The 27,022-nt window shown below is 35.3% G+C and overlaps 1 protein-coding gene across 2 annotated transcripts; it reads left to right on the top strand.

The window, feature by feature from the left end:
• The first annotated feature begins 8,615 nt into the window (after nt 1-8,615).
• On the top strand, nt 8,616-22,944 carry LOC121985777 (probable RNA methyltransferase At5g51130). Of its 2 annotated transcripts, XM_042539415.1 has the most exons (10): nt 8,616-8,962; nt 9,788-9,887; nt 10,721-10,835; nt 11,097-11,144; nt 18,182-18,440; nt 18,671-18,758; nt 18,855-18,920; nt 21,845-21,913; nt 22,017-22,131; nt 22,597-22,944. In XM_042539415.1, the coding sequence occupies exons 1-9, from the start codon at nt 8,931-8,933 to the stop codon at nt 22,104-22,106; spliced, it is 867 nt and encodes a 288-aa protein (XP_042395349.1). In that variant the 5' UTR covers nt 8,616-8,930; the 3' UTR covers nt 22,107-22,131; nt 22,597-22,944. The 2 variants fall into 2 exon arrangements, with proteins under 2 accessions (XP_042395349.1, XP_042395357.1); XM_042539423.1 differs by lacking the exon at nt 9,788-9,887 and having other exon boundaries at nt 8,630-8,962.
• The last annotated feature ends 4,078 nt before the right edge of the window (nt 22,945-27,022 follow it).

The raw sequence follows: 27,022 nt of genomic DNA, 5'->3' as shown, positions 1-27,022 counted from the left end.
TAGGAATTTTCGTTAGTATTTTTATAAACTGAAATAATTTATCAGGAGGTAGAGGTTGTACCTAACTTACCTTGTTAATCTCATAATTTGAACCTCCCCCTGAAGTGCTGCTTCCTTTTGATGTCGCTCCCCCTTCATTGATGCTCTTGATGCTCCTTTTGGATGAGTTTGCTTTGTCTTCATCTTCTTGGTGACTTGCCACTAGCGCAAGTCCGGCGAGGGCTTCGATCTCTGATTCGGATGATGTTTCATCTCACATTGCCTTTAGATTTTGATGCTTTCTCTGGACTGGTCTTTTGTCCTTACTCTTGTCCTTGTTTTTGTCCTTGCTCTTCAATTTATGACAGTTATCTTTTACGTGCCTTTCTTCATTATAGTGGTAGCATCTTACATTTCTTCTTCTTTTTTTATCCCACACTTGATTAAATTTATTAGTTTTAAATAATTTTTTAAATTTCCTTACCATGAATGATGTTTCATCATCATCGAGAGAAGTTTTGAATTACGGTTCATCCATTTTTACCTTTAAGGCAATATTGTGCTTGAGCTTCTTCTTTAGATCTGCACATCTTGTTTCATGTACTTTAAATGTCAAAAATAATTCTTCTGAAGTGCTTACCTCTAGATCCTTAGAGATATAATAAGCATCTACTAAGAATACTCATTCAGAAGTCCTAGGAAAGGTGTTAAGCGCATACCTTAATGAATCTCAGTTGATTACCTTTTCTCCGAGATTCGCGAGTTTGGTGATGAGCTCCTTGATCTTTGAGTAAAGGTATGCAACAGTTTCACCTTCTTCTAATCGAAGGTTACTGATCTGGTTCCAGAGCAGGTCCCGTTTCATGAGTTTGGCTTCGGACGTACCTTCGTATAGCTCAAGGAATTTCTCTCAAAGCTCCTTTGCTAATTTATATGTACTGATTCTGTTGACTTCTTGCGGAGGTAGCACACTCAGTAGATGGAATGCGGCTCATCCATTGCTATGAAGTTTGCTTGCTTCTTCTTTGTCCTTTGGAACTACAAAACTATACTTTAGGATTAGTAATCAATCAAAGTCTGTTTTGAAAAATACCTCCATTTTTCTTTTCCAAATCGTGAATTCCCCCTTGAACTTAGGTGGATAGATGCTCGGTCCAACCATCTCTTGTGCTTCGATCGACGATTAGTTCTCTTGAAGTGAACTTGGCTCTGATACCAATTATTGGACCCTTAGAGATTGATTAGAGGGGAATGAATAACTTGCACAATAATAAACGAACCTTTCTCGATCTTTACTGTTTGATTAAACTAACATTTACATAAAAGAATTAATAAGCTAATTAAAGAAAGAAGAGACATAGTAAGAGTTACTTGGTTTGCAATTAGGGGATTGCTAATCCAAGGAAGTTGAAAGCTCATTAAAATCTTCTTTGGGTGGAGAAGCCTCTTACAACAATCAAATCTCACAACTATAAAGTTAAACTGAATTAGAATTGATTATAAGTGTTGTGCTTAGCTTCTTGGATCCGACTGTATTTATAGTCCTGATTGGGGTGCCTGAAATGGTTCTAGGTGTCTGGAGGGGATGAAATTTGATTCCTGTTGTGTCAGCTTGCGCCATGTTGTGTTTGGATAACTTTTCAATTCTAAGCACCCGGAAGGGTTTCGAGCTCCTAGACTATGCATTTTTAACTCCCTAGGGGCGAGGCACCCTAGGGGTGCCCAGGTGATCCTGGTGCCCAAACCCAATCCAGGAGCCCGAAGCACGATCAACCATAGGTTGACTTTTCCTCTCGATCTTTTACTCTGGCTCCGCTCGCTTAGGTGATTTCGGCCATCCGAAATAGAGCTCACCGGACCCATCTTCCGGCCTTCTCGAGCATTCTTCTACTCCGACTTCTCGTCCTTCGAAAATGTCGTGCGCCTCCTTCTCGTTCGCCAACACTCTTCTACAGTGCCTTGTCTCTCGAACGCACCAAGCCTATCGACTCTCTTCCATGCCGTCTTTCTCGCTAGCTGCGTCTTTCACTTGACCTCCTGTGCTCCTAAGTTCCTACACACTTAGACACAGAGATTAAAAATATAATAGAACCTAACTTGATTTGGCTGATCACATCAAAACTATCATAGAGTATTTACATGTACTTCTTATATCCGCACCTACCCAATGGATTTTATTCGATGTCAATCCAATTTTATTTAGCACCTTCACTTCGTGTTAGGTTTGTACCTAATATAATTTATATAGATAATAATAAAAAAAGTTGGGCTATCGCTCTTAATAGCCCATACATCCATCCCTATGAAGGAGGGAGGATTATAATTAGAAGTTAGTATGTAGAAACTTGCGTGTGAGATAGTAGGAGTGAGGTTGCGTAGGTTGACAAGAATAAAATGAAAAGAAAGGAAAATATGTTTACTTAAAAATTTCCTAATTCATTTTAAATCAATCAATCGAACTGATTTAATCAAATTAAATTTGGTTCAGTCATAACTTTACCAAAATGAACTCTAATTTGGACCAACATATTTCTTATCTTTGCACCTGCTCAATGTATTTTGTTGGACTCAAATTTGATTTTAAATAAAAAAATGATTAATCATATCATGTAACGTCGAATCTGGGATAACTACCCCGATCCCACATAAGTTTTCTACTAGCCATCAAGTAAACAGGAAGCGTTCAAGACAACCCAAAAGCCCAATATCTCATAGTTGCACGTCCCATTTAGAGAAAAATTTCTACAAATTCATAACTCGAAATCGAATTATAAATATCTAGACGACAACTAGGCATCTTGCACTATAACTACATGGCCAAATTTAATTTTAAATCAGCATCTTCATTTCGTATTGGATGATTCAATTAATTAATTAATTATTTATTTATCTACTTATACAGTACGATTAATAATTAAGAATAATATAATTAAGAAAAAATTTAAAAATTAATTTTAACTAAGGATATTTGATTAGAATTCAATACTATATAATTTAATCATTATTATTACATTAAATTCTTAATAATTTCTAATGCATATAGAGCCTGTAAGGGTCAAGGTATAATCCAAGACAACTCTTATGTGGTTCTGTTTCTATTTTGAGTATGAAAGAGTGTAAGAGATTTTTTTCATTTTTAATGATTTTTTTTTAATATACTTTCAATTACTTTATATTAACAACTATCTATATTATAACTAAGTAAAACTCTATCTTCTTATTCATTATTTTAAAAGTTGTTATTCATGTTAGTATTTTGTTTAAATTAATCCTTATTCTGATTCAAATAGTAAAAGACTTTGATTAGCTTCTTTTTAAGATAATTCACCCTTTTGTTATGGCATACGCAGACCCACATATGTTTGTGACAGACTTGCATAAACATGCTATTAAATTTTCAACTTGTTTAATATTACAATATATTTGTTTTAATGGATTTGCTCTTAAATAAAAAAGTTGATGGTTGTTTTTTCAACTGAATTATATCTATACCATAAGATATAAGACGATGAAGTTACTTTCAAACCCACTACCTGTCAAATCTACGAGCAAATTAAATTTTCCACGTTAATTGTTAATTTTAAGTTTTAAAGAAATTTTTTTTTAAGTCGCAAGTGAATCCAAGCATATCATGATTAGGGATGATAATATAATAGGTTCAAATTATTAGACGCCGTAGTTGTTTTGACGTGATCAATCAAGTTGGTTAGGTCCTGCTTTATGTTTGATCCCTATGTCTAAGTGTGCAGGAGTTTAGGAGTGCAGGAAGTCGAGTGGAAGACGCAGCTACCGAGAAGGACAACACGGGAAAGGAGCCGACGGGCTCGGTGCGTCCGAATGACAAGAGAGCTGCGGAAGAGTATACCAGTGGGCGAGAAGAACGTGCGCGGCGTTCGAGGGACGTTAAGCCGGGGAGGAAAGCTACTCGAGGAGAAGGCCGGAAATTGGGTTCGGGTGAGCCCTATTTTGGTTGGCTGAAATCACCTAAGCAAATAGAGCTTCGGAAGCCAAAGCGAAGAAGAAAAGGAGTCAAAAGAGGTTAAAAACTATTTATACCATGCAAGCAGGAAGGTATTTATAGCAGGAACCTTGAAGGGGCCTTAAACATGCATTGAAGGCGCCTTCAACATTGAAGGCGCCTTCATTGCTTGTTGAAGGCGCCTTGAGCCAGGTTAAAATGATCGTTAAGGTTCGGATATAGTTCTATCCGAACAACTCATTGGAGGCGCCTTGGACCTCTGTTGGAGACGCCTTAGACCTACGAGATAGAGTTTCCAGGGCCTATAAAAGGACCCCTGGACCTAAGAATTAGATATCAATTGTTCAATCAACTCTGTAGTCATTCCTAGCAATAGTTCTGAGCTGTTAGAGTGTAAAAGGCTTCTCCGCCTTCAGTAAAGGAGACTTTTTCTAGTGCGCTTTTCATCGTCCTGAATTAACAACTTTCTTGGTTGTAACCAGGTTAACTACTGAGTCTCTGCTTTATTTCTGTTTCTTTATTTCAGTTATTTTATTATTGCTATTGCATTTTTGAGTTGAAAGCACGAGGAGAGTATAACTCTTATTTTTCAGGTAATTCACCCCCTCTTACCGGCCTTCATTGCACCTACAATTGGTATCAGAGCCAGATCGCCTTAGAAGGACTAACCGCCGACTGAAGCACGAAGATCAAGACGATGGTCGGAACAAGCATTCATCCCCAAAAGTTCGACGGAGACTTCGCGACGTGGAAACGTCGGATGGAGATATTTTTCAAGACAAAATTTGATATTTGTTTAATCATGAAATATGAATATGCAGTTCCAAAGGATAAGGAAGAATACACCTGGACGAAAAAGGAGCAAGCCGATTTCATCGCCAACGGAAAAGCAGAGTTCCATCTGCTTAACATGCTGCCACCACAAGAGGTAAGTCGGATCGGAAGCTACGACTCCGTGAAAGACCTCTGGGAAAAATTCCTGGAGCTTCATGAAGGTACATCCGAAGCGAAGTTTGCAAGACGCGATATCCTCCGGACTCAACTTACGAATCTTTGGATGAACCAAGGCGAGAAGGTATCGCAACTCCAAGCGAGGATCAAAGAGCTGATCACGCAACTAAGCAACCTTGGAGAAGAAGTAACGAATCGAGACTCGATCCGGTACGCGCTCAATGCCTTCCCCAGAACTCCAGAATGGGCGTCCTTAGTAGATGCATACTACATCTCTAAGGACTTCGAGGTAAGTACTTTAGAAAATTTGTTTTCGACTTTTGAAATTCATGAATCTCGAGTTGTAGAGCCCAATGAAGTAGAGAAGACTAGTCAGAACATTGCCTTAAAGGCAAGAATAAACAGTTCCAACTCCGAAGCCTCAATCGACGAATCCGAAGCGGCTCTATTGGTAAGACGTTTCAATAAATTTTTTAATACTAATAAATTTAGATCGCAGACAAAGAGGTTTCAGCGAAATAAAAGGACGGTTCGTTGCTACAACTGTAACGAAGAATGACACATCAAAGATGACTGCCCAAAATTGAAGAAAAAGGAAAAGGTAAAGGAAAAGCGACAATCTTCCTCCAAACAGAAGAACCTGAAGGCCACATGGTCATACTCATCCTCCGAATCAGACGTCGAAGAATTCTCGGGGTTAGCGCTAATGGCTAACCATCAGCTGAAAGAAGAGTCAAGCTCATAAATGAGCATAGATGAAGGGGGAGGAACATCAGAAGAGGAAAGCTGCAGTGAAGGGGGAGTATCACCAAGTCAGGTAAGTCAGGTGTGTAATCTTACCCTACTCAGTCTTTTCGCTTTATTAAAGTCCTTTCTAAAGAGTTAGATAAATTAGAAAAGGAAAATGAATATTTGAAATTAGAGAATGCAAAATTGAAAGATGAAATTGAAAAATTGAAGACTGATACATGTTTTAAAACAAATGTTTTTCAAAAGTCAAAACTTAAGATTTATGGAAAATTAAACTGGTATGTTAAACATCATCAAAGTCAACTTAGGAAAATTCCCAAGAATTATATACCCCCTAAGTTTCTAATTAACCCAGTAGGAAGGAACCTCTATTGGGTTCCAAAAGACTTATTAGAATAAATTTCTTTTATTATTAAAGCTTCCAGCAAAAAAATTAAACGTTAAAATTTCTTTATGAGACTTTATCTAAGGAAGTGGTTGTTGCTCTAATAACCAAGAAGGCCTAGTGGCTCGCCACGACCTGGAAGCTGAAATATTGAAATAAAATATTTAATTAACTTTATGAAAAAACATTAAAACTAGAATTAAATAATACTTTGAAAGTTTTTCAAACATTTTCTTGAAAATTCTAAAAATTCAATTTACTTAGAAATTTCTTTTCTGGAAAATTCTAAAAATTCAATTTACTTAGAATTTTTTTTTTTTGGAAAATTCTAAAAAATTCATTTTACTTAGATTTTTTAAAATTCTAAAAATTCAGTTTACTTAGAAATTTTTTTCTGGAAAATTCTAAAAACTCATTTTACTTGGATTTTTTTTAAAAAATTTATATTCTCTTATTATTACCCCGTTTTTACTGTGATCAAAGGGGGGAGAGATAGGTACAAGTGTAGGGGGAGAGAATTTTTTTTTTAATAACTCTAAGTTTTATTTTTTTTTTAAAAAAATTTTGTTTAACTCTTAATTAAATAGTTGCAATTTTATTTATTACAAATTTATGCTTAACATGTTAGTTTAGTAATTTTCTTTAAAATTACTGTTTGTCTATTTTTACCCTAACTTGAACTTGGGTTGATGCACATCAAAAAGGGGGAGATTGTTAGACCCCATGGTTGTTTTGATGTGATCAACCAAGTTGGTTAGGTCCTACTTTGTGTTTGATCCTTGTGTCTGAGTGTGCAGGAGCTTAGGAGCGCAGGAAGTCGAGCGGAAGATGCAGTTAGCAAGAAGGACGGCACGGGAAGGAAGCCGACGGACTCGATGCGTCTGAAGGACAAGAGAGCTGTGGAAAAGTACACCAGTGGACGAGAAGAATGTGCATGACGTTCGAGGGACATTAAGCCGGGGAGGAAGGCTGCTCGAGAAGAAGGCCAGAAATTGGGTTCGGGTGAGCTCTATTTTGGTTGGCCAAAATCACCCAAGCAAACAGAGCTTCGGAAGTCAAAGCGAAGAAGAAAAGGAGTCAAAAGAGGCTGAAAACTATTTATACCATGCAAACAGGAAGGTATTTATAGCAGGAACCTTGAAGGCGCCTTAAACATGCATTGAAGGCGCCTTCATTGCTTGTTGAAGGCGCCTTGAGCCAGGTCAAAATGACCGTTGAGGTTCGGATAGAGTTCTATCCAAACAACTCATTGGAGGCGCCTTTGACCTCTGTTAGAGGCGCCTTAGACCTACGAGATAGAGTTTCCAAGGCCTATAAAAGGACCCCTGGACCTAGGAATTAGATATCAATTGTTCAATCAACTCTATAGTCATTTCTAGCAATAGTTCTGAGCTGTTAGAGTGTAAAAGGCTTCTCTGCCTTCAATAAAGGAGACTTTTTCTAGTGCGCTTTTCATCGCCCTGGATTAACAACCTTCTTGGTTGTAACCAGGTTAATTGCTGAGTCTCTGTTTTATTTATGTTTCTTTATTTCAGTTATTTTATTATTGCTATTGCATTTTTGAGTTGAAAGCATGAGGGGGGTATAACTCTTATTTTTCAGACAATTCACCAATCTTGCCGGCCTCCGCTGCACCTACACAAATTCGGTCCCATAAAAAATTTATCCTAGTAGGATGGGTTTAGATTCGCCTAAATGAGTCTAAGACTGGTCCAAAGTAGGTCTTGAATTTAATCAGATCCGTCCCGGACCCATATATAAATAAATATATAGTTTATTAGTATAATTATAAATTTTCTTATATTTAATAATTAATATTTTAATTAAAATTGTATTTTATAATATTTTAATATTGAAATAAATATATTTTAAATATGGCGAGTCTAGCGGGTGTAACTCGGACCCGCCTCGTCGGGTTCACGGGACGGGGCTGGGCGGGTCTAAAGGGAGGCGGGACATATTCCGGGTTTGGCCAAACCTATCTCAATCCGGATCCGTTATCATCCCTAACCATGGTCTGACTCATGCAGGTCGTGAGCCTAAATGGGTCGGTCCATCTATACCTATCTTTAAATAAATTAATAAAATTTCAATCAAATCCACTTAAATTATTTGACAGGATGGATCAATCGACATACCCAATCCAAATTAACGGTTCTAGCTCAAGCATGACAAAAAACTCCTTCATATTTTATAGTTCATGGACCATAGCTCATAGTTGGTATGAGTAGTTATTCTAATAGATATTGATGTTAATTTCTAATGGGTATAAAATATCTCATTAAATGTCTAATATTTTTTATGTAAAAAGAGTTTGGATCCTTGTCCTAAATATTTCATATCCTTATGTACTCTTGTCGATCAAATAGATTAAATCACATCTTAAAAATATAATACATATAATAAGGATATAATACATATTTCAAAAATATTAGAACCGTCCGATCAATAATAAAGAGACAAGACACAGGATAGTTGGGACATAGACTCCGAACCCACGTAAATGATGACTGTGTTAGAATAAAATACCGTTATAATTAATCTGTATCACATGATCGCCAGGGGATGAGCGATAATGCTCCAATAGTTATACCAAAACAAAGCGGGCGAGAAGCATTGATTTGAAATCCGGATCCAATTGCCACTGCTAATTCGAATAAGTACTCCTACCACCTCGTTTCTGCCCTAGAAACCCGTTGCTATTTGTCGATCAGCCGCTGTGAAGGAGCAGGAGAGACGCCGGAAGGAGGAGGATAGACGGAGGAATCCAGCGTGAAGGGGTGGTGAATATGAGAAATCAAGAACCAGCAGCAGGGAAAGTGCACGAACGAGAAGAATCAAAAGAGGAAGGGGAAAGAAGGAAGAAGCCGAAGAAGGTTTTCATCTATGGGAACTACAAGAGCTACTACGGTTATCGCGTAAATCTTCTCCCTTTCCTCTCTCTCGCTCTCTCTTGTTGCTATCTGCCAGTTTATTGGGCTAGACTAGGCCTGAGATGACAGTGGGCTCTCTTCTTCTAAGATAGATTGCTAGGAACGGCCGAAACTAGAAACTAGGTTCTATTCCTGGCCAGGCACTGTTTCTTCAAGTTGTTTGTTTTTGCCGTGGTGTACTGGTTTTGGAGGATTCTCGATGCCTTCTCCCTCACGTCGATTCTATTCTTTGTAAAATCTTAGGTGCTCCGTCGCATGGAATTCAGTAGGAAGTGCATATGTGCGGTTTACTGTTGTTTGAGTGATTCATACTACCTTTTTCCCTTTCACAAATCTCAGCTTGGTAAATATTTATAGATATGTCGGCGCAGATGGACTTAGATAGTTCCTATTGTGCATATATTACTGCCAGAATAACTGACTGTAGAGATTATGTACCGGGGATTCATCTAGGAGCTGTTTGTATAACTATGTAAATGTAAACAATCTTTGCTAACACAGCTTGCAGTGTTTATGGGTGCTATTTGTTTTGACATACCCACATAGCCTAAAGCGGGGAGAGATTAGAAGAGAAGCAAACTAGGTTTTGTGTGGGAGGATGGTGGTGCACTGGTGCATAGGAGAACAATCGCGTAGTTATAAAGGGAATGGTACTGTTCTGTTAAATAGAATGAGACATTGTACCTTGTTTTCTCCTGTCATTCAGTTTCTCCACAATCTGCAGTTCTGCACTCCATAAATGCCTACATTTTCTTTTAATTTTTCCAAAGCCACTCTTAGAGCTAACAATTCTTTTGCATGTGAATGCAGAGCATGGTTTAGATTTTCTGTTTGGGATTGTTATGTATGGGTCTATGCTTGGAATGAAATATGCCATGGACCATGGCATGATGACTCTTGCTACAAGTTGGTAAGCAACAGCCTACTAGATCTGGGGTTGGGTGTCTAAAACTGCATATTCATTAGCAAAAAACAATGTGTTAATTAATCACTTAGATGTACATACAAAATAAGTAATATGTGAAAGAAAGAAGATAATATCCACCTAGTTGGTGCACTTTATATTTACTTGTCGAACATTGACTTCTTGGTTCAAAGTCAACCTGATTTTCATTATAATTGACAATTCTCATATATGGTAGCTATATCAATATTTTCTTTATTGTAAAGACATCAATTACACTTTGAAACTTTCCTGTTATTGAATCATCCAATGGTGTATTCCTTCAAATACTCATGAAAATTTAAGGGGTTTCATCATCTTTTTCATTAAAAAATTGCCTGTTTAGTTTTCTATAAGCTCTAAGAATCTGGAACCTTGTTTTGAATTTTGCATACTTAATGCCCCCTCATGATGTTGGTTTTTATAATTTAAATAGGTTTAATTAAAGCCTAATAATTCCAAGCTATGATTGATAACTTATGCTTTAATAAATAACTTAGGTTGAGAATTTAATTAATTCCTAGATTTATATATATATATATATATATAGATTGATTTTATTATTTTTAGGTTATATATTTATATTTAAAAAATATCGAAACTATATCGGTACGATATACTACTGTACCGAACTGTGTCATTCTGGTATGAAATTGAACCCTTGAGATTTTAAACAATGCTTAGCACCATGTATTTGAATTATGGATGATGTATTACATTCGGTTTCTTTTGTCCTATGTGATAGGTGATTACTAGATTGACTTTATTATTGATATCTTGAAATATTCTTCTTTATGTAGATTGACCACAATGCAAAGGAAGATCCTAGATTGATTTTGTTTAAGAGAGAGTGGTTTGAAGGCAAGGATTGCCTTGATATTGGCTGCAATGAGGGTTTGATAACTATTAGCATAGGTAATCTCTCACATAAATTCAACTTGCTTGTGTTCCAATATACCTTTTTGATTACATCATCATTTGAGTTTATCTTTGGTTATTCAGTCTTATTTCAGTTCCCTAGAGAGTTGATGGTTTACTCATGTGAATTTAATTTGTAAATGTCACCAGCCTGAAATTGAGACATCTTTGCCAGCTTGGAGTAGCTGACATTGATGAAGTTTTAAATTTTTTTTCCAGTTTTGTATTCCCTTATGCTGTTTTTTTATTCTTTGGCAGCAAAGAAGTTTTTTTGTCAAAGCATTCTTGGAGTTGATATTGATGCAGGTAACAGTGTCCTGTTTTTTATTTATTTATTTCTGTTTGCTTGAATATTTTAGTTCATATTCTAATTCATAACTGAGATTTTCAAGTTTGTTTAATTCTATTTAGATTTGTAAGATTCCAAGTGATCTGTGCTTTTATTAGGGTCACTGTTTCTTGGAAAATTCCAAGATTATGAACAATTGCCTTTTTTTGAAAACGACAGTACCAATTTTCAATGGGATAATCCAAATTAACATGTGATGCAGTTCACCAAAATTTCTGTTAATTTCAGGTTGAAACCCATTCAGTGCTTGTTATTTCATAATATTGTGGTACTCGAATTCTCTCTCATTTATGAATGGTGTTGTACTGGTGTTATTAACAGAAGCAATCATTAATTTCAGATGCTGTCAAGGTCATTTTTCTATTTTGATATATGCCATTGTTGTTCAAGTTTGATATTCGGAGCAACAATGACATGATTCATGGTCTCTTCCAAACTCTAAGATCTATGTAAGATCATAACTGTAGTTATGTTAGGGGTACTGAAATCTTTGTCTATTGGTTGAAGGAAAGCTTTCTTAGTTGTGCTAACACTATTTGCACTATTAATTGTATTGCTCTTCTAGAAGCTATATTGAATATTCATGATTTACTCTAAAAAGTGAAGATAAGAAGAATTCGATTGAATGTTGGAAGTGATATAAATAACAAAGAGAAACCACAATTATTAATAAAAACTAATAGAGAACATTATTATTTTATCACACCCGGGAGGCGCTCACTAGGAGGTACCACACTCCGTGATAATGTAACTAAAAGCTACATGAACAGGACAACCAAAACTTTAACAGCTTTTCCATATTCATATAAATATTTTATTTCTATGAGTACAAGAAAACTGTATAGAGAAGACATTCGATAGACAAACAAAATAATGAAACGAAAATTAAACTAGGAATAAACAGGTCGAGATCTATGAGCAACTCTATGCACAAGTTGAAACCAACTATAATATCAAAGAGTATTTGTGCTTGCAAAACTGGAGGTGAAGGAAAATAGACAGTTAAGTGAGTAATTAGAAAAGATATGCAAGAATTTAATCTTGTTTAGGAGGACAAGGAAGTAGAGTAGGTCACAATTTCATATCACAACATTAATTACTTTTTAAGTTCTTTAACTTATACATATATGAATATATCTAAGTATTTATGATCTTCTATGTTTATTTTGGTTTTTATCAATATTTAAAGTTATTGTTTTCATCCTAAATTATTTTCTATTATCAATTAAGATAATTTTTAATTATTATTATTATTATTAATATTTATCAACATGTGTAAATAACATCAATTTTATAAATATCAACATGTATAAATGTCACTAATGATATAAGTATTAGCATGTATAAATATCATCAATGATCTGTGTCTAGCCCCTTGGGCTATGGTGTAGCGGTAGGATGCCCATGCTGTCTCCTAAGCATCCATGATTTGATTCTCAGCTATGACACACTGCAGGGCATTTTTCTCTAGTGGGCGGACAAACCTGGGATGTTAGGTTATCCGTTGCGAGCACTTCCAGATTTATCCTATAGTAGGTGGGAAATTCCGTTGGGTTGGGCCGATCATCCTCGAGATTAATCGGTCCGAAGGACTAGATACCTAGTGCTAGCTAAAAAAAATCAATGATATGTGTCTGATAAATCAACTAAGAAGTAAAGAGTCAATATCCTCATTGTAATAATGTCATCTGACATATGAGCTAAAAGCTTCCTTACTAGTGGACTATGTTCTAAATGACGCTTGAGGCGCGTTTAGGGGGGAGGCGGACATCACCTGCCTTGCTTTTGTAGAAGGTGACTTTTTAAAGCGGTCAAAGCAATGGTAGGTTTAAAAAAAAAATCCTTGGGTGCTTTGATTTAAAAAAACTCACCTCGAACTGCCACAACTGTTGCCCGCCGCCGTTGCCGTCATCGATCATCGTTTTGCTACTGGTTGCTATTAGGTTAAGCTTTTATATATATTGAAATCTCATCTTGTTTTGCCCAGACATGTGGCATATGCAAGCTGTCGGTATGTCGCGATGCGTCGCCTGAGCATGGTGATGGGCCCGTACGCGTCACCTGAGCCTAGCGGGGGCCCAGATGCGTCACCTGAGCCCGGTGACGAGTCCGGATATGTCGCACAAGCTCGGCGACGAGCATACGTCGCCCGAGCTCTGCGACGGCTTGGATACGTTGCCTGAGTCCTCGTGTTGCACGATGAGGCGTCTGTCGTGCGAGGCCACTGAAGCAGGAAGCTGAAACTTAGAAACCTAAGTCTTTTTTTTTACTTAGTGTTTAATCGAATATTTGAGATTAATAATTTTAATAACTCGTAGGTTGAGATAATTTAAATAAGCTTAAAGTCTAATGAAATTATCCTATTAATTATATATATATATATAATTATTTTTTAAAATTTTTGTTTTAAAAATATTTATATTAACTTTTTTATTTTTGGTTAATATATTTTATATTTAATTATTAATATGGCTATTAATTTTTATTAATATTATGTAAAAAATATTTTAAAAAATTCAACTGTTTAGGCGGCGGTTGCCCTGTCACTGTCTATCGTCATTTACAACACTGGTGGGATACAATAATATAGCACCAACGCGTAAATAAATACTTATCGCCGGTGACAGCATGCTACTACAATAATATGTGGACGGTCAGGTTTTCTAGTATAAGACTAGGTTTGGAGTTTTCATTTTTTAGTATTTTATTTTCTCCATTTAATATCCTTATTGTATGTAATATTTTTTACCACAATGGTTCAATTTCGAGTTCACATCTTATCGATTAATCTGAACAACCAATCCAAGTCCATTTTTAATAGGAAACATGTTAATTCATGTAAATATCATCATAGGATCTGTAAGTAAAAGTTATATTATGAAGTTACAATTATCATCAATATGAAAGGTTAAGCAATCTAAAGACAGACAACTCAAGAGTAATTTAGAATATTCATTTTAAATTTTCAAAACAATCCTTCCTATCTTAGTTCCCATATAAAATCCGTGAACATGAAGTAACATCGATTATTTATCCTTCAATGATTTAATTATTTTATAACACATTTCACTATCTTTAAAGATGATTTTAAACCCATTTTCGAAAGCAGTTATAGAAGCATTATAATCCATTTTTATCTTTATTCATGCTCAAGAACAAATATATAGAAGCTAAAGGATAGATGATCCCACCTCTACATACAACAAAAGTTTCAAGTGTCAGCAGGTTGATCGAGCCCCACTCAAACATATCTATAAATCCAATATGGAAATAACTTAGAAACTTGAAATATTATCGAATAATATTAATAATGTAAAATATGAAAAATGAACTAAAATTCGAAGTCGACATATCAATGTTGATCCCACTATCTCGATACATTCTAAATTCCTATTCAACATCTATTACGATCATATGACAAAGTTAGTTATTTAATTCTATACCTCAACCCGAGAAACCTAACAATAAAATCTGTCTTTTCATCCATTCAACAAACATTATAAATGTTTCATTGAAACCTATATCACAACATTAATATAAGTCGTTTAGGATACAAAAGGATCTACCAGCATTCTAAGGCCACTAAAATAAATTTCGATGTATTTCCCAACATCACCACCACTTCACATCGAAATTTGTGGGGTCTCTCAACCATAAGGTTCGATTAATTTTTTTCCAAATTTTAAGCAGAAGGAACTGAAAAAAGAGAGTAAGAATTGCTGTTGGTGCTGGAAATTAGGAAGAGGAGAAGGAGATGACTGCAGAAATCAGATTTCTAATGTCGGAAGAGAGGAATGTGGTGGCCGGCTGGAAAAGGGCAGCAACTAGGGTTGTTGTTGCTGGTCTTCTGGCTCAAAATTGATGGAGAAGGGAGAAAATAAAGAGAAGAAGCTGCTGTTGGGTTGTTGGAGGAGGGAAGAGCTGCTGTTGGATTTTTTTTTTCCTTTTTTCTAGCAAAAACAAAATGAAATAAAAAGGACGAAGAAGAGAAGAAAGAAAAAGAAATTGCTTACTGTTGTTAGCTGCCGGAGAAGAGGACCCTTGCTGCAAGCTAGATTAGTGCTGGAGTTGCAGAAATTTGTTGGGAGAAGAGAAGAAGAAAAGGGGAAAGAAGAAGAAAAGGGGGAAGAAGAAGAGAAGTGTGGTATCGGGTGGGTGGAGAGGCCGGTGTGTTGAAGCTGTAGGTGTGCGTGGCATGAGGAAGAGGGTTTGGGTGGTGGAAGAAAGAAGTAGGTTTTCTTAAAAATTCCTTAATTCATTTTAAATTGATTGAACCAGTTTAACCCATTTAAAACTTGGTTTGCCATAACTTGGCCAAATCAAATACAAATTGATCCTTGTTTGAATCCATGTGATTTTTATCTCCATGCCTACTCGATGGATTTGATTCAAACCCTATCCGACTTTAACTTGACGCCCAACTTTCATATTTAACGATTTGTTTCGTTTTAGTTTTGTCGATTCAAAATTTTAGAAAAATTTGCATTCAATATTTTTTTATTCCATTTTTTTTTCTTTTATGAAATTGATATTTAACATATTTAGACTAACAGATATATCATATTGAAGTCACTATCCAGATCAGGCTCTCTTAGTTGATTAGACACTCGATTTAGCTCGAGTGTAGGCTTTGACATGGTACTATATTATTGAAGGAAAGTTTGATGTGGAGGGTAAAGATTGAATTAAATGCTTTTAGTTTGACTAATTTGTCAGTTCACTTCATGAACTGAGAGTCTTTTATTGGATAAAGCAGTAGCAGTCTAGATGAAGTGAGAGCAAATGGGACAAGGAATTCCTCCTAAAAGGAAAGAGGCGGATGACTTCTGGTAGCATGAAAAGTGGATAAATCTTGGTTGAAGGAAGAGCCATATAACTCCTGATAAAGGTAATTGGTGGATAATTCCTGATACAGAGACAGTTTCTAGTGATGGCAAGAGAATGATAATTGCTAGTAAAGGGAAGAGGTGGATAACTTCTTGTAAAGAAAAAAAGTTCTAGGAAAAGAAATGAACAGTTTGGATTGGTTCCAGTGTCCGTTCACCAAATGTGAATTGTAGTGGAGAAAATATGGCGTTGAGAGCATTTGGACATGGCTAGAGGCTGATTACTTGTTGCCTTAATCATAGTTATTAAAGGCGCTCGCCTTGCTGCGCCTAGGTCCAAGGCGCAGCTAGGCGAGCCTCTTGCACCTCTGTGCCTTGGGCATGCACCTTGTTGAAAAGGATGAAGATTCAGCTACACAAATTTGAAACATTTAATAATAATAATAATAATAATAATAATAATATGATTGAGGAAGATGATGAAAATTTTGATGATTTAGTTATTTGAAGTTTTTTTTAGTTTGAATTATGTGCATAATGCATTTATTTACTAGTGAATTTTATATTATATTATTGTTTAATATTTTATGAATTATATTTTTAGTAGTGAAATATTTTAGTAGAAATTCCCTATATATGTTTGAATTGTAAAAACTTATACCCAGTGTGTCATACTTAGTAAGACATGCGCCTCACCTTGCGCCTCAAGCCCCATAGCACCTATGTGTTTTTGGGCGCCTTATGCCTTAAATAACTATGACCTTAAGAATCACCTAAGAAGTCTTTCATGAGGTTGATAAAGTAGCTGGCTGTCCACAAAAAATGAACTATTTGGCCCACCCGTTTTAGGCCTCAACAGGAGCATTTGGCTATTGGGACAAGGATGCGTAGCCCTCCCTGCAGTTGCATCCTGTTGGCCCTTTAACTTTGATTTTTGACCACCTTCACTGTACATGCATCACCCCACTTGCTGGTAATCATTATCACAAATTAATCCTTGAAATGTTATTAAGTACTTATCCACACGTTTCAATTGATGCTTAATGAAAAGATAATCAAATTAGTTACTCCCCTTGCATTGCATTTTCTGAAGTGGGTGCACAAAACTTGATTTGAACTATTTCCCTATCACCATTTCTTTGGCCACCCCCCTTTCAACTCTCTGCTTTCTGTGTCACTCTTAGAAACACTGTATCTAGCGATCTCCAATGAATATTTACCTGCTATTCATTCATTTCATTACTTTGTTGTTCTTTTAATATGTTGAACCCGTGGACTTACCTGTTTATGCTTAAATAAACTTCAATCCATAGCAATTTAGAGGATGAATTAAAAATTAGTCAATTTATGAAAATTATTTTGATTAATTTGAATATTAGTAGTGATGTACCCTTGTATAGGGTTAGATGGAATATAAGATTATGCAGTGTACCTCAAATAGTTGGGTTACATGATGATGAATTGGTGTGTTGCATATTATGACTCATGAAATACTTCTAGTTAATTGACGTTCAATTCCAAGTAAAATTAATTTGATCAAATCAATGCCAACTAAAAAAACATTTGAGGATAAAGGCATTTTTTGTGAATATTACTGGTAATCAAATTAAACAATCTTCTTTCATCATCTATCACGTTTTCATTTACATTGATGCTACAAGTTCTAATTTATTTCACTATAAGTATAGGGGAAATTTTATTGTTCCCCTTTGCTTGCTTATATTTGAAAATGGCCTCCCAAACTTCAGGAGATGTGTTTTGCAGCACGCTTTAAGACCCCCTCAGGCTAGTTTCTGTCAGCCATCAACTAAGTATCAACACGGTGTGGTGACTGACACATGTCAGGCATGTTGGATAAATAATGATAAATTTTATTTTAAAAATGCATCTCCCATAACATGTTTTTCTGATTTGTAATTATTTAATTGTATGGTCATTATTTGTTCAACCGTCTTGGCAAGTGGAATGGTAGCCATGTAGATGCAAATTGAGGCTGATCAATAATTGATTAAACAGAAATTGATTGAAACAAAATTGAAAGGAGCTCTAAAGTATGGGGCAATTTAATGTTTTTAAAATTCAATGGACATTTCCCAAATTAAGTGAGAGCATTGTATTATTTTACGTTTGTCTAGTTTGCTCACAAATTTTATCATTTTACCTATCAGGTTTAGTTGAAACTGCATATTGGAACTTAAGGAGGCTAGCTCGAACGACAAATGGTCATAATAAATCCAAGGATGCTTCTAGAACACAAGATTCAATATATGTAGACCATTTGATTAGTGATGATCCTTCAAATGTGAAATCATCTGATTTTGGGTCCCATCTTCCTGTTGAAGAACTTTTCAAGAGAGTTTCTTTTCGTCGGGAAAATTTTGTTGAGAGTTTGCAAGGATGCACAGAGAAGTATGATACAATTCTTTGGTAAGTTTCTGTAACAAACTATGCCTAGTGTGATACATCTTTGTCTTGCTGGTTTGATTTTATGACTTCTCTTTCTTCTATTTGATGATATTAGCTTCATGAATAAGGATATCCCTCTGTAGTGCATCTTTATACCAATGTCATGTGCATTGTGCTATTTAGCTTTGCCATTTGCATAGCTTGCTTGGCTTTGTGGGGGTGCACGCTGAACATTTTTCTACTTTATGCAGTTTGAGTGTAACAAAATGGGTTCATCTGAACTGGGGTGATGATGGATTGATCACTTTGTTTGCTAAAATCTGGCGACTTCTTCGTCAGGTATATCTAGATTTACTTTCTTCTAAACATGCTTTTAGGGCTTGGTTCTTCGTCAGGAAACATTTCTCGCTCCCTAAATCATGTCTTGTTTCGTAGGGTGGTATGTTAATATTGGAAGCTCAACCTTGGTCTTCCTATAAAAGAAATCGAGGTGTATCACAGGTGAGGAGTTTATCTATTCTATCCTTACTTTTTTTTATTATTATTTTTTAATTTTAATATATTATTTTAATTTTGACTGTGGAAAGCTTTCCATTTTTAGAATTATGTTGAAACCATCAGTTCTCACTTTGTCCGATTGCCATGGCTACTAATTTATGGTGGTTTGCATTGATCCTATCTATTTGAATCTGGCGCGATGCAGAAATGATGATGTATTGCCATATAGAAACTGGATAAATACACTATTTCTTGCAGCAGGTTTCAAAATGAACTTAGAGTTTGAATTCTGACTCTTAATCCTTCTTAGCTATTCCTTTCGTTAATCCCATAAATACTCATTCTTCGAAGTTAGAATTATTATTCAATGAACAAAATTATACAATATATAATCCTATTGTCTTCGAACTCTATTCCATTCTCTAAAATTGAATCTTCATTACTTGTCATTTCAATTCTGTGAACCAATGTAGTATTAAATTTTAGGCATTATATGGGAGTTAGCTTGCTCTTGTCTCAAACAGAGCTATCTTAAAACAATTCAAGGAATATATATTACTAATTAAATAAGAAATGCAAGTCAACTAAAGCATAAAGTTGAGATGTTGCTGGTATGCCAGAAAGCTATCTTTTTTTCACTTCTGGTAGATGAATAGTTCCCATGCTCTCTCAAGTAGAGGTGTCGATTTTGGCTTGAATCTCCTAGGCAAACTGATCAATTGAGACCTTCATCTTTACTATTCATGATCAGGCTTGAGTGAAAAGGTCATCATCTGGTTAGGTATTTCCTTTATTCTTCATTTGTAAGGTGTAGGTTCTTGCTCAAATCTCAGCTATTTATTGTTTCTTTTTTCCTTGGTAATGAAACATTGATATTGATCCATGAATATTGCCTGTTAGCCTACAAGTTGGTTCCATTTAATTAAGGGCTAATTATCATTTACCCAAATGATTTGAGCTCCATTTTGCTAGTAGCCTTTTGCCCACTTGATCTAATGCTCATCTTATTGGTTAATTGCCACCTGAGGTTTGTACCATTAAATAATAAAACACCAACATAATCTTGCTGTTACATAGCAGGAGTGAAGAATATCATCATTTATCATCAATGTGAAATATCATTTCTTCTCCTGATCCTTACACTTGCCACCTGCAATCTGCTGCCATACTTTTTGTCCTTTTTTGCCATAGTGTTCATGCCATGGTTTAAAGTGCCGTGCTGAAACGGTCGAAACGGGCGAAATGTCTCGTTCCGCTCGGCGACCGGCACCGGCACAACCCCGACACCAGACCCACGAGAGGTGCGACGTGTTGCGCGACCCCGTGGTCACAGCAGAGGGGTCACTCTACCCTGTAACAGTAGCGGAGAGGTTGCATAACCCTTCCACTGCCGCCGTGGAGGCATCATGCGACCGCACTATAGATGGGTTGCACGACCAACGTGGTCGCGCCGAAGGAGTCATGCAATTCCCGCGGTCATGGCTAGTCGTGCAACCCTATGGCAGCACCGAAGTCGTGCGAGCTTGCGAGTGGTGTCCGATTTCAGATTTTTTTTAATTAAACTTAGGTTAATTTTTTTGATCAACTCCTAATTATGGTGGAGATAATCTAAAGAGATTCTATTAAACCCTAATAAAATTATCTAATTAATTTTATATTTCATTTATTTTAATTTAAAAATTATAATAAATTTTTTATTTATTTATTTATCTATTTTCATATATTTTCATTTTTTAAAAGATTATTTTTTATCTTGTTTATTTTTAAAATATTTATGTTAAATATTTTAGTTTTTAATTAATATATTTTATATTTAAAAAATACCGAAATTATATCGGCACGGTACGATACAGTACCGAAATCGTATCGTTCCGGTCTAGGACCGAAACCTTGGCACAGGTCGAAATTTTAAACCTTGGTTCAGGCTACCATTTTGTGTCACCATTGTGGTCGATGACTTTTAAGTCAACCATACAAGCGACGGCCGCTCTTATTGGTACCTGTGTGGTAGGCCTCTAGATGGTGGACTTCTTCTGCTGGAAGTTCACAGTCCATATCACATACACTGGGGGTTTGGCATTTATCGTAGTCGCTCATGATGAGGGCTCAAATGAAAGAGAGGAATTAATTGGTGAGGAAGGTAGGATCAGATGGTGAGGAGGAAGAGTGGGAACAAGGGATCAATGATGGATATGAGGAAAAGGAAGAAGACAGATATTAAGTGGTGGGAAAGAGGAAGAAAGGATCAGGTGGGCCGGAGGAAAAGTGGAAGAAAGGGAAGAGGCATCTGGTGATGGGTTTCATGCCTTAATATGACATTATCAGGATGCTTTCTGGGTATTTGGATAATCTGAATCATCTGATGAATGATATGTCATAAACACGTGAGTATGGTGGTGCCTTGGTAGTATATATCAAGTGGTCAAGGTGATAAAAACTGAAATGCTGGTGATAACTTGAGATTCAACTCTCTTTCAGCTGAAACTGTAGTTCGCCCTTTACTTAGTCCTGATCAATGGGTAGGTTTGATTGAGTTTTGATCAGTGTGTGTTGCTGAAATCCAGTCCACGTAATAAGTATATTATCAGAATGGTATAAATTCCACTTGACCTGCTCCATCCAACCCAAAATTTGTGTTTCTCAAATCTCCACACAGATTATTTATGAAGTTTCTTAAAACTAAGCTACAATTGGTGACAACTATCCAGAATTTGATAACAAATTAAGCAACCTCATCAGAAATATTCTGGGGGGTGTTTTGCCCTAGTGCAGCGATCCTTTGCATAGGGAGGTAATTGTCATAAGTTAACATGTTCTTTAGGTTGGTCAGTGTTGATTATGTCTTGTACTTGCCTCTTGCATGAACATATTTCATTGATTATTTCTGGCAGTTTGATTCTTATTTGGCAGTTTGAACATATTTGCAGACTGCAAAGTCAAACTTCAATAGTATATGTTTAAGGCCTGAAGGATTTCGGGAAATACTTTTGGACAAGGTATGTCTCTGATGCTGTAGTGAAGTCAGTCCATATTTTGTATGTCCTTTGTTCAAAGATTTTTTTGTTTAATTTTTAAGACCGATGTGATTTCCTTTTGTAGATTGGATTCAAGTCAGCAGATATAATTACCGATAGCTTATCTGGTGCGGCTGTTGGATTTGACCGACCTGTTGTAATGTTCTGCAAATGATTGGTGAAGAAAAGATAGCTTCTACGTAAGTTGATATGCTGTTTTCTGTCATTAGTCATGATGCTGAAAAATTTTTAAATACAAAATTATTGTATCCTTTGCTTTCGAAGCTAGCTTTATATCCCACAGGAACTTCTCTATGACCATACAGGTTCATTTGATCAGTTATTGAATAATATACACATTATTGATTTTATGTTGCCTTGTCATCTTATCCACTTAATACCAAGAATATTTTGACATCATCCTTCATGAGAACGACATTTCCCTCTCTGAAGAAGTGATATCATGCCTTGAACCATGTGAGGCACCAAAAGGAGATTTTAAGTAGCTATTTCTATTCAATTTTATTTATTTAAAGCCTTCTATTGGCCACTGATGTATGTGCCCGTCGTGATTAAATCGGAGAAAACATGGCATTCTCTCTTGTTACTAGTTGTGTTCGGTCCATTCAGTATAATATCACACTTGCAATTCTTCTCCGATGCAGGCTATTCGATCTGGAGCTATAACTATTATTCCTAGTGGGAAATGTATTGATTCGACAATTTTGCAAGCGACTGACGACGCTAGAGCTGCTGTCGGATAACTCTGATATGTGACGTACATATCCTGATGATACTTGAGGAGATGCCATTGATGGATCTTGTTTGTTGGACTATTTGGCAAATTTGCCGTGGCAACTCTTTTTTTTTTCGCTTTGCTGATGAAAAAGAAAAATTGGTGTTGCAATCTAAATATCTGTGTATCCGCGAATACACGCACAAGTGTAAGTGCATGTACATAAGCCTTAATGGTTATTTTTTTTACAATTTAATCAAGGGAAAATTTTACTTTATCCTTAGGTTATTTACTCTTCAAAGTTTCAGAATTTTAAGATTGTTAAAATATCCAATAGAATTTTAAGATTGTTAGGTTATTACTTAAGCACATGAACAGAAAATGAGAGTTGTAAAAAAGAAGATGAGAGTTGTAGAGATGAGAATATTAAGGTGAATATATAGACATATGAGAATGGATAGAATAAAAAATGAGGATGGACAGAATAAAAATGAAAGCATTAGAGAGAAAATTAGAGTTATATTTATTAAGGAAAATTTTTGAGAGATTCGTTTAAGATGGTATAGAGTATTTTAGGAAAATGATAAATAAATATTTTAGTTAGGTAATGTTAAATTATGACAAATATATGACAAAAGATAATTCGCTCGCTTTCAGTGTCCTTGTCAATTCATTCCTAGGCCAACACAGATGAGGTAAATCATGGGTGACTATTAGTTATTAGTGCAAGTGGCTAAGGCATGAGGGAGGACGAACATGTTCAAATACGTCGAGTTTCGACCTTAAGATTTCATGTGACAACACTTTATGCTTTAATTACCACATTGTCTTGAGAGGACTTAAATTATGACAAACATGATGGCAAAAGGCGAATACGCTCGCCCCCAGCGCCCCGCCAACCCGTCCTAGGGCCAACACGGAGAAGGTATATTACGGGCGGCTATTAGCCTTTGGAATAGTGACTAGCACATAAGGGAGGTATTTACCTCAGTTTTGTCAAGATTCGAACCCCAGACATTAAATTATGACAAATATTGTGACAAAAGGCGAATACGCTCATCCCAGCGCCCCCGCCAACCCGTTCCAAGACCATCACGGAGGAGGTAAATCACGGACGTAAATTATGACAAACATTATGGTAAAAGGTGAATATGCTTGTCCTTAGCGTCCCCGCCAATCTGTCTCAGGGCCAGTAAATTATGACAAACATGCACATTAAATGAGGAAGAGAAAGATTAAAAAAGACTTGATTAGTAATAATAAAATAAAATAAAATAATATTTATTTAAGTATATATGATGATATATTAGGAGATAGAGAAATGATTCATATAACCAATCTTATCTTGTGGGATAAGATTTAATTATTGTTGTAATCATTTTGTCGTCTAACCATTAGTACTATTAATAGAATAGAATGATGATGGTCTCACGACCACGTAAAAGACACATCTGTTTTTGAAAAACCCTCCATTCAACTTACTTGAGCGCGGTCGAGAGACTCTGGTGCATTGGATGTAATTTTAGTTGATTGGTTGTTAAAATATTTTTCAATCATATAAATTTACATTCGAAGGTTTCTTTTGAGTTTAAGGTGCCAATTCAAAGAACTCTGGGTTTCAAAGGTGCCAATTTGATATGAATCCGAGGTCTCTACAAGCATCAAATACTTTTAGTTAAAAGTTGTTAGACTCCAATCAATTGTTAAATACTTTTGACTAAAATTGTTCGACAACCTTCAAGGCTTCAAATTCATGCTAATTGTATATTGTTGCACTTCTAGAAATCCTCTAATTTACGCATGTTCACTTTTTCAAGTTTTGAGTCTAATAGAGTCATCAAATACTTTTGACTAAAAGTGTTGACTGTATTAGTTGACTAAAAGTGATTCTAATTAACTAGATTCAACTGATAGCCGTGAGATACTTTTAGCTTAAATTGTTGTTGACATAATCATGCCTTAAATAGTCAAGTCTCATTTATTTTTGATGGTGTGCAAAAGATTTAAGCTTTGTATGCTATATTTGATATGTGTGTTTAAGTTGTACAAAACTTGACAAGATATACACGGAGCTTGGGCATCTTATGACTCGACAAGGTTAAAGTGTTGATGGCAAGGCCACACACTCAATGAGTTGGAGGTTTGTGGAAATCAAAGAAAGTTCTATGAAGCGATCAAATTATAGGATGAGAAACATTGAGGTGATGTCAAAGTACTCATGAGGCATGATTTGGCAAACCAAATTGGCAGCTGAGTGGCTTGAGGTCCGTAGAAATCAAAGAAAAATAGAATGAAATATCTAAGATGCTATAAAACGAGGAGCATTGAGGGCAGTGCTGCTAACAATTGATGGAGGTGCACTGTATAGACGAAATATGAAGCATGATACATGGAGAAAGATAAACTTGAGTTGTGATAGTTGAAAGACGAGTTGTCTTTAACTTAGATGAGATTCAATCATTAGGATGATGATAATCAAGTTCTAATTGACTAAGTCAATTAAGGGTGATCAACTAGTTGTCATTTGGAACTTTGTTCTCTTTAAGTAGGCTACAAGACCACTAATACATAGTAATACATACATAGTTATGTGCCATAGACAAACATATGACTAAATGATCTCTATTCTCCACAACATGGACAGAACATTTTCTTTTATTTTTTTCTACCCCCACAGGATAGTCGAGTTGGTATTCGGATGAAGAGTTACCAAAATAGATCTTGGGTTCGAATCGCAGGATTTATCCCGTGCTAGGCCCCCTCACTTGGGAGCCCGTTTGGCTGGCTGAATGACCTATATGATTTACTCTCTTTCAACATATTTAGGATGGTCTTGAAGGGGTCTCAGGGTAAAGATTGCCACAATAAACATAACTTTTTCAAGGTTCTCTCCTCTCTACATATCTATAAAACACGTGATACATATTTTATCTCTCTCAACCTCGTTCTCTCTAATTTTTTGTTATTAGTTTTTTATTAATTTAGATATTTAAAATTTTGAATCTATTAATTTTAGAGACGATTGATCTAACTCCATAAAAATTTTCTATAGATCACTAAGATAAATCTAAAAAAGACAAGTGAAGTTTTAACGGATGATCATCATAAATAGCTTGAACATCGTGAATGTATACCTATGATATATCCTACTAGAGATTCTCGTTGTATGGGAGTTTATCCTTTTTTTTATCAGGGTCGGCCCTGAGGCATGTCACCGAGGACGATGGCCAAGGGCCCCCGATTTTTAGGGGCCCCCAAATTTGACATACATATATAATATATATTATATATACTTAGATTGTTTTAATAAAAATATAAAAAATATATTTGATTGGATTATTTTAATAAAGGTCCAAAAATATATATATTGTTGAATTGTTTTAATAAAGGTAAAAAAATATTTTCTATTAAAATTTAAGAAAAAATCTAAAAAAGAAAAGAAAGAAAAAAAGAAGGATGATAAATGATTCTTTTTTCTCTTTCCAAGATTTTATTTCTTGTACAATTCTTTCTTCATTAATTTATTTACAGAAGTCATAAGACTCTAAAGAGTAAAGTATGAATCTTGAACACTAATTTCCTCCTTTCTTCTCCTTTGAATCTCTTCTAATTAAATTAGAAAAGTTTATTAATTTTAATTTCATCAACATTATCATTCATCAATATATAAACTTACAACGTAAGTTACCTACTTATCTATATTTTTTTTATTATCAATATTCAATATTGATTTTTAACATTGTATTGGGAGTCAATATTTTATGATTTTTCTTACAGATTTAAAAGAGTTTAAATAAATAATCCCAATTTTAATCATCATAGAATAAGTTATATTGATTGCTTCAAGTACAAATAAGGTTTTATTGTTCTTTGACTATTATTTTCACTGCTTGTGTTTGTTTCATTGTTAGCTTTGTTGCTGGTTTTGTGTGTTTTATTTTTACATTTGATATTTGTAATACAAACATGTTTCTAAAACATATCAATCTTGGAGTTAGAAAAGAAATAAAAGAAAAAGAGTGGAACAGATTATTAAAACTCACAAAGGTGTTCTTCGTAAGTTTTTTAAAACTAGTTCTTTAATGAAAATTCAGTTAATGAATTGAAAGAAGAAAGTCAAGAAGAATTAAATGATTATGTAATAAATGAGCAGTAATCATGCAATCAATGAGCAGGAAGAATTGAGAAAAAATGATGATCATAATCATGTAACGAATGAACATGAAGAATTGAGAGAAAATGATGATAATGATTGGAATGTAAATGACTTGATAATTTTATGTATTGAAAATAAGGTGTTAGAAAAATTTGATTTTGAAAACCTTATTGATGATTTTACTTTTCAAAATATTAGA

The sequence above is a fragment of the Zingiber officinale genome, chromosome 1B (genome assembly GCF_018446385.1).
Source record: "Zingiber officinale cultivar Zhangliang chromosome 1B, Zo_v1.1, whole genome shotgun sequence".
NCBI lineage: Eukaryota > Viridiplantae > Streptophyta > Magnoliopsida > Zingiberales > Zingiberaceae > Zingiber > Zingiber officinale.
The sequence above is the reverse complement of the archived record's forward strand: the minus strand, read 5'-3'. Positions and strand labels throughout refer to the sequence as shown.